This window comes from Cyrtonyx montezumae, unplaced genomic scaffold (assembly GCF_038088225.1).
Source record: "Cyrtonyx montezumae isolate F1298 unplaced genomic scaffold, pur_monq_1.0 scaffold_1, whole genome shotgun sequence".
In the NCBI taxonomy this organism is placed as follows: Eukaryota; Metazoa; Chordata; class Aves; order Galliformes; family Odontophoridae; genus Cyrtonyx; species Cyrtonyx montezumae.
In genome coordinates, this window is record NW_027071825.1 from 18,342,449 (window position 1) to 18,351,128 (window position 8,680).

The 8,680-nt window shown below is 43.9% G+C and overlaps 1 protein-coding gene across 1 annotated transcript; it reads right to left on the reverse strand.

Annotated features, from left to right (window-relative positions):
* Positions 1–1,308: 1,308 nt before the first annotated feature.
* Positions 1,309–7,333, reverse strand: LOC136052463 (pancreatic alpha-amylase). The gene is made up of 10 exons (XM_065742631.1): positions 7,022–7,333; positions 6,282–6,428; positions 5,884–6,081; positions 3,841–4,071; positions 3,277–3,410; positions 3,067–3,189; positions 2,856–2,955; positions 2,565–2,686; positions 2,339–2,464; positions 1,309–1,624 (listed from the first exon to the last, which is right to left on the reverse strand). Exons 1-10 carry the CDS (start codon positions 7,187–7,189, stop codon positions 1,435–1,437), a joined length of 1,539 nt encoding a protein of 512 aa, XP_065598703.1. The 5' UTR covers positions 7,190–7,333; the 3' UTR covers positions 1,309–1,434.
* Between the last annotated feature and the right edge of the window lie 1,347 nt (positions 7,334–8,680).

Here is an 8,680-nt window from a genome sequence, read left to right on the forward strand (position 1 = left end):
CGTCTCTGAGAAGCATGGACATGCCTCCATGCTGCATGAGGCTCAATTACTCTAATTTGGCAGAATTACTCAGACCAAGAATACATATGGCTGACTCAGTATTTCAGCTGTGATAAACTGTCAAGATAAATGTGAGAGTGGAGCCCTCATTTTAAATCAGAGCTATGTGAAATTTTTGAAGCCACTGCACCCCTTGGAGCTCTCCTGCCCCTTTGGAAAGGATTGTTCGTGTTGACATTCTAGACTAATGTACAACATTGGTTTTTTTTTGTTTTGACACTAGCATTCATGTCTAACAGTCAAAAACTGAGTGATTCTATGCTAACAAGTATATAGACATTACTTAACCCAAGTAAAAGTCTAGTCATAAGCTCTATCTACACTACCTATTGTGGTTAAATGGTACATAGTGGCACTAGGATTCCATAAATAAAAGGCAGTCAAAACCCGTGGAATACAGAGATAGGTAAGTCATTGCGTGTGATCACTTCGGGATCCAAAATGTCATTATGTTGGATGGCAGAGTTTATTTTCTGCGATGTAAGAGTAGACAGCTTGGCACTAGTGCTGTATTCACAACGGAGATAAAATGTTTGGCTTTTTCAGAGTACTACATGACTTCTCATGGTTCGGTACTAATCTTTTGAAAAGTCAGAGTTAAAATTAGTTGAGGTTTCTGGCACCTAGTGAGAGAACTATGTTTTTTTTTTTCGAAGGGCATAAAATGACAGTGAAGCAGACCACCAACAAACTTTACTAATAGCAGAGGCATGGATTGGCAAAGCCCAACTTCGTCTACTAATCTAAAATCCAGTCCAAATGTAGTACCTATCAAAACCAGGGAGGCAAGGACTGAGTAGCAGAGAATGTTTAGTTAAGGGTTATTCATCTCCTAGAAAATGTGCTTTGGACATGGTGATCTTAAGTACTGGTTCAATTGCTTAGCTAACAAGAGCAAGACAACTGTTCTCCTCTGAGCAAGAAACACTAAGTCATTTGCTGGGCATGCAAATGTGGCTTGACCAGGCATTCCTATCACATTGTCTTAGCACTCATTGCAAACACCATATTACGCAACGCTTCCAGCTGAGTAAAACAAAGTGCCTGCTCCACACTATCTATCAGCCTTGGAAATACAGCATTTTAAATTCAACATGTACTCGGATTTTTTTCTCCTATCCCTTCCTTACGCTTGTGATTCTGCAAGGTCAGAAAAACAGAGCTGTATTGCCTTAAAGCCTAGGAATGGTAATGCCGCTAGTTATGACGTGATAATGCAACAATCCAATAGATTGAGGGGTGCAAATCTTGAGTCTTCAATTTGATTGACATTTATTTTCAATGGCTACAGAGAATCACTCAACATCAGGGAATCAAAATTGGCAGAAACAGTATACATACACAGCAACAGCAGAGAAAAAATTCTGAATGAAGTTACAACTTGTCATTAACGTGAATTGCAACAAACGGATCTTCGTCGTTGTTGCTAATCTGGAAATTCGCCATACCATCCGAGGAAACATACACCTGCTTTCCAGTACATGCATTGCCCTCCTTTTGCCCAGAAATAACATCACAGTAGGTACCAGCAGGCAGTCCAGTTTGCAAATTGACGTTCATAGACCTACGTGAAAAGTATGTTGTTTAAGCATTGCATTCAAAACAGCTCTTTCAAACCAGGCAAAAGACTTGTGACCCTGCTGCTATGCTGGCACTTGGAAGGGATTTCTCAGTCATAGGGCCCCCCCACTTCTCAGAGCTGCATTTTGGCCCCATAACAACTGGAATTGAACTTCACAAATCTGGCTCAGGCTGCAGCGGCTGCTCACGCTGGCAGAAAAGGACAGGAGAAAATCAAAGCGTACAGACAGCTCCTGCAACAGGACACATCCTGTTAAACAGGATTAACCTCCTGCCTGGGATCATTCAAGCCATTACAGTTTTGCTGGCACAGACTGTATTGGTACGGATGGATGAGGGAAGTGAGCAACTTCCCTCTTCACCCACAACCACCAAAACTTAAGCTGTTCATGGTTAGATCCCTGGGTGTTACCCTGCTCGCAGCCTTAGTTTCTCTAATGTGAACTCATACGTAGGCATCCTGGAAATAACATGACACATGGGGGAGACAATAGGAATTCGATTAAGACACTAACAAGCAATTCTCACATCTCCACGTGCTCCTGTCAGACACCTGACCCTTACTTTTGATGTTCTCCATTCACCCATCTGCACTCTATGGGAAGGTAGTCCCCCTTCCTAACACCAGAGCTCTTTCAGTGTTGCTGTTGAGGGACCATGCTTCCCTCCAGGGACACGGCCTCTCCCACCAACTCACCAATCATCATTGTTAAAGACAATGAAGCCTTTATTGCCACGGCCAAATGCTACTTGATTGCTCTCGTTGTCCCACCAGTTTGAGAAAGGCTGCCCATCTACCACATTACGGAAGACAACCATGTTCCTGAAAATGCAAGGAATGGCTGTCACTGTAGTTGCAGGAGTTCTACGGCCAGGAGGCACGTGATGCAAAAGCCACTGCTTTTACTATGTTTTTCTCCCACCTTATCTGTCGCCAGCGGTGTTCACAGACCCAGTCGTTGCCGCAGGTAGTGTCCGCGTTGATTGTGACAGACTTTGTCGATCCATCCGAGTTACTTGGAGGTCCAACCCAGTCATTGGTATCCTGTTATGGAAAAGGAACTTTTAAAAGGTCTTACTGAAAAATGCACAGAGAGCACCCCGAAGTAGAAGTTAAATGTGGCTTCAGCTGTCCGTCTGCTAGATCCAGCAGAGGACGAATAAATCATTTATGTAGGTTTAACAAACCAGAATCTTCAGTGCTACAAACTCACCGCTCCGTTTACAAAATATCTTGGCCAACGGTAACTTGACATAACCCGTGTGAACCCATATGGATGAGCAAGCATGAAACCAACTGCCATTTTATAAAGCCTGTTGGACAAAAAGGCAAAGCGGATCGTGGCAAGAGAAACAACGCCAAGGAACACACAGACCAAATATCAGAATGATGAGTGTCATCATCCAGACAACAGGGTTCCTTACCTGGCATCCCAGAAGGTAAGAATGGAAGCTCCACCAGCCCCGTGCCCTCGCTGGTTGTCGTGATTATCCACGAAGACCAGGGCTCTGTCAGAAGGCACAAAGCCCCAGCCTTCTCCCCAGTTCCTAGCCAAAAACACAAGGACTTGATTCTACCCCGTCATGACATGCATCCAGCTTATCCTACATCAGCTGCAGGGTGTTTGCCCTTACTTTAAGTAGGCCATCTTCTCTCCATTCCACTTGCGGATCACTGTCCCCAGTTTTGCACCGTACTTGAATTCCGTCACTCGGCCATTTCCAAAGTACTGACTGCCCGTGATTGGCTCTCCCCCTAAGTCTATTACCTGGTATGGGAAAAAATCAGCTCTTCTATTTAACAAAGTCAATAAGTAATGCAGTGAACGGTCATCATCATTACTTCTGGCATCTCATCAAGAAAAAAGCATAGACAAGCATATTGACGTCTACCAGGTATATCAACCAAATAGGGAATAATAATACACGCTGAAAACATGTGACCACGTGTGGCTTTGCTGTTGTCCTGAATTGCAGCATACCACCTCCTAGTTAGACAAATGGTAGAAATCCCCATAAAGATTTCAAAATACTTTGCAGTTCTGATGGGCAGTTGCCACTGGCCCACTGGACTGACAAGCTCAGTCTTTCCTGGTGTGCAGGAACAAGCACGTCATTACTTCCATTCCTCAGAAGGAGTAAGGAAAAACAGGATAAGCGCACATAATGCTGCAGAAAGAAAAAAAAGATGGAGATTACCTCCTGGAAAATGAAAGGCTTTGTTCCTGCAGAAAACCACTGAGTATTTAAATTGTGCAACTTGTCCAGAAACGCTCTTATGTCTCCAGGCCACATGTGCTTGGCAGCATCAATCCGGAACCCCGCTACACCAATATCAATGAGGTGATTCATGTAGTCTGCAACCTTTGTGCGTACGTAGTCGTTCCCCAGAGCCAGATCAAGAAGGCTGCTCAACTTACAATCCCGGACCTGTGTAATTAAAAACGAAAAAGGAAGAAACAGAAGACAAAAAAGATTAAAAGAGGAAAACAAAAGTATAGAAAATGAAGAAGAAAAGGTATAAGCAAAAATAAGGAAAAGTATAGTTTTCAGATTTCACAGATTTCATCTGCATGTAAAACAGTTCTCTCTCAGCGAGTATCCCTTCCTTATCTTGTTGCTGTGAAGGCTGAAGATGGGAACCAAGATGGTGCATCGTGGCAAAGTGGATGAATGCTGAGCTGAAACCTTGATGCAAGAACTGTCACCCATTCCACATCTAAACGGTCTAACCAACGCAACCAGGGTAGCATCCTGCACTGCTCTTCAGCAGTGTGTCCTTACCCCTTTCCAGGGTTTTCTTACCAAGTGCAGCTGATTTTACAAGCTGTAAGAATGTGTTTGTAGGCAGAACTGAGAGACTTGGGCTCATCAGTTCAACTGCACTCGTTCATGTGCCCTCATGAAAGAGTTCATGATTTCTTCGTGTCTACAGTACTGTACAGCAGAGGTGCTTTTCTGGAAGAGAAGCCTGTGATGTCCACCACTCTACACCCTAGGAAGGTGACTAAGAATCATAGAACTACTCACCTTGGAAACGTCTTCCAAGATACTCACGTCCAATTTCAACCGAACGATATTACCCTAACTCTTACAACCTAGTACTAAATCATGGCCCTGATTCCCTCATCCAAATAGATTTTAAACATTTTCATGGACAGTGACTCAACCACATCCCCACGGACCCTATTCTTGTGCTTAAGAACAAATCTGTAGAGAAGTTTTTCCCAATACCTAACCTAAGCCTCCGCTGGCACAACTTGAGGTCATTTCCCCTTTTTCTGTTGCCTTTTGCCAGTGAGAATAGACCAACGATGCTCTCACTGTAATCACCTTCCTGGTATATAAAGAGTGCAATAAGATCTGCCCTCAGCCTCCTCTTCCCCAGACTAAGCAGCCTCAGATCCTTCAGTCTCTCTTCATAGCGCATATTCTCGAAGCCCTTCACAAGTCTTGTTGGCTTCCTCTTTGACCTGTTCCAGCACCTCAGTGTCCTTTCTGTATTCAGGCACCCAAAACTGAATACAGTACTTGAGGTGGGGCCTCACCAGTGCCGAGGACAGGGGCAGGATTACTTCCCTAGTCCTCAGCACACCATTCCTGATTCAGGCTTGGATGCTATTGGCCTTGTTGGCCACGTGGGCGCACTGCTGGCTCATATTCAACCGATTCTTTATCAGTTCACCAAGGTCTCTTTCTGTCAGGCAGCTTTCCCACCAGTCCTCCCTAAGCCCGTAGGGTTACCTAGGGGTGCTGTGACCCACACGCAGAACCTGACGCTTGGCCTTATTGAAAATCAAACTGTTTACCTTGGCCCATCAATCCAGTCTATTCCAGGTCCCTCTGTAGTGCCTTTCTACCCTTCAGCCAAGCAGCACTCCCTCCCGACTTTGTGCTGTCTGGAAACTTACTAAGGGTGCACTCAATCCCCTCATCAAGATTGTTAATAAATATGTTGAATAGGAACGGCCCCAATACCGAGCCCTGGGGGACACCACTTGTGACTGGCCACCAACTGGATTTACCTCCGTTGTCCATAATTCTGCCCCTGGCCATCCAGCCAGTGTTTCACCCAGTAAAGTGTATGCCCATTCAAACCATGGGCAGCCAGCTTCTCCATGAGGATGTTGTGGGGCTTTAAAAGCATTCAGCCTGAGAAAAAACTGCTTTCTCTCTTTGACTTCACTCTTTAACACATCAAATTAAAAAAATGAAATTCAAAGTGCTGCTACAGAAAGTTACCTGATACATGTCTCCATAATTTTCAATGTCTCCACTCCCAGTCTGACATTTGCCATCGTTGAAATCCCAGGCAGAGTATGGCACAGCAGGAAACTCTCTATTCCCAGTGTTGAAATAACTCCCACAGGTTGAGTGGGTGCCTGTGCCACCCATAGATCCGCACATGTGATTGACAACAGCATCCACGTAAATACGAACCTGGAAAATTAGTGAATGCATTTCAGAATGTGCTGTGATGCTGTTGAAGCAATAGCCAGAGCTTTACCACTGGTAATTTGATCCCTTTTATCCCTTTCCCTATATCCTCCTTTTAACTTCTTTGAGAGTAAGAGCAGTAACTTTGCTCCACTGAACCTGCCCTTCTCAGTGTCCGGGTTACAGGTTTTCAAGGCACTTACTCCAACGTTGTTGCATCTGGTCACCATGTCTCTGAATTCATTTTCATTTCCTGATCGACTGCAGATCTTGTAGCTGATGGGCTGGTATCTTTCCCACCAGGGTCTGTTTGGATTAGTAATGACAATGTTTTCATTTGGAGGAGAAACCTGCAGGTGAAATGACATACCTCGGTGAGAATCGGTAGTTTGCATTTCATGTTTTAAGTGCAAAAGGTGTGCTCAGTGCTGAGATTAGTCTGCGATTCCCTTGAGACCAGCTTTGTGCCAAACCCAGTCTCTCCCTCCTGCAGCACGTGCTCAGGTCTGCAAGATGTCCATCTCGTAGACCGGCATCAAAGAAATTCTCTTTTGTTGCCGTGGGCTGCCTGCATCTGCTGCCCGAGGTCGCATGCACTGGAGGGCTGAATCCACATAAACTATTTTTGTCAGGAATAACGGCATCGTTCAGACCGCCAAAACTCCATCTGTGCACTTGACTCAGCAAAAGCTGAAGAGGAAAGCCTAGCTTTGCAAGTGAAGCGTGACAGAGAAAAGTAAGTGCCTTTGCAGCTGATGTGCAGCTAAAGAAACACTGATGCCAGCCTGGCAGGAACTCCATCCCCAGTTTCAACAAGAATGTTACTTGGGAGCTCACTATCAGCAGTTCTGGCTCTCACTGTCTGCAATTCTGGCTATTTGTTTTGTTAACAAAGGAAATGCTACAGAGCAGTTTTAATGCCCTTGGGCAGGAAACAACATACCTGAACTCCTCCAAACCCATAAGGAGCTAAATAGCGTTCACACTCCAGAGCAATATCGGCCCAGCGCCATTCAAAGAGATGCACAATAGACGTCCTCCCAGCCTGAGTGTTGGGGTCATACTGTGCCCAGCAAAGGCCTACAGCTGCGAGGAGAAGGAGGACTTGCATGGTGCCTCCAGTGTAAGGCTGAGGTCTTTCCACTGGCCATTTATACTCCTGCGAGACCACAAAGTTCCTACTGCAGCTGACAGATTTCACAGAGATGCACGCTATCAATTACTGTTTGTCTAGCTTGGTATCCATATTCCCATTTGCTTTATCTTGAGTTGTCCCACAGCTGAAGATAAAATACCTTCTGATGTTTATACCTTAATCATAAACCAAACAGTCTGTGAGCAACGCACACAAATTTGGGATTATATTATTTCCAGACATGTAAACAAAGATAGTTTTACATATCCAAAAGAGGATATGGGCCTTGAACAACAAGGGCCTTTGGAAGATTGATGGGGAAGGGAATGCAAAAAGAAGAAAGGAGAACTAATGGGAAGGTGTAGGGATGTTAAGGGGAGTGGGAAGGGGACGGAAGAAGGAAAAGCAAGGGCTGAGGGAAGGGTAAGGGGGCGAAAAGGGAAAGGAAAGGCATAGACAAAAGGAAGCGAAGTGGTAGGGGAATGGGAAGGGAGAGGACTAGTGGAAGTCACATAGCTCTGAGTGGGGGAGGGAATTCTCCAGAAGTCAGAAGTGTCTGTCTCTCATTATTAATCTGATCTCAAGCTTTTGTGTACCAGATCAGTCATTGTCAATCAACAGCAGCTATATCATATATCATGTTGAGACACCTGGAGATCTGAATCACACTGTTAATTAGAAATTTGGCTTATGTTTTCATTCTGTTACTGTCCCATGCTTGCTATGAACTGTTTTTTATTTTTTTCATCACAGAGCCACACACACTGTTTCTTTACCTTATTCAAAGCAATCAAGAGTCAAGTATTTCCAACAGTGAATCAGCTTAAGTTTACATTTAATTTTCAATGAGTAATTATTTGTCTGAGTCAAGTAAGGAAACACAATACTCAGTGTGAAGATGCACTGCAGATGAGTTTTTGATTCTGAAATGAAACTGAATTGAAATGTTGAATTAATCTGTTGCCCCTCTGGCTTTTACTACAATTTCTTCCTTCAGGAACCTTGCAAATTTTGCTTGTGACTTGGTATCAGTTAATCACTGAGCACTGATATATAACATGAAGGCTTTCATACAGTAGTAGACTAGAGTCAGGATAGTGGTAAAGCAATGCTCTTGAGAGAAATCTAGGACCAGAAGCTGGGTGAATATCTGTGGAAAAAAAAAAGAAGTCCACAGACAGGCGCACCCACTCCAGGAGAAAAGTAATCTAATTTTACTTTGTTCCCGAACTGCCTTGCGTATGTTTTTTTTGAAACAAGCAATGTCATTGAATATCTGTCAGACACATCCCTCTCTTTCCCAGAATTTGTATTCATGGAAGAAATGTAGGTGTGGGCCACCTGTTCATTGTTGTATCATAGACCTTATCAATGGTCTCTTTTTCCATTTAATAAAGAAACAAAACAAAACAAAACAAAATGGGAAAAAAAAGCCCCTAATCTTTATTTTAACTAACAAAAGTAATT

Coding starts and splice junctions, on each gene's coding strand:
- LOC136052463 (XM_065742631.1), bottom strand. CDS start 7,189: ATGCAAGTCCTCCTTCTCCTCGCAGCTGTAGGCCTTTGCTGGGCACAG. Junction 6,082..6,281: donor CCAGATGCAACAACGTTGGA/GTAAGTGCCTTG, acceptor CTAATTTTCCAG/GTTCGTATTTACGTGGATGC. Junction 1,625..2,338: donor GTCTTTAACAATGATGATTG/GTGAGTTGGTGG, acceptor CTTTTCACGTAG/GTCTATGAACGTCAATTTGC.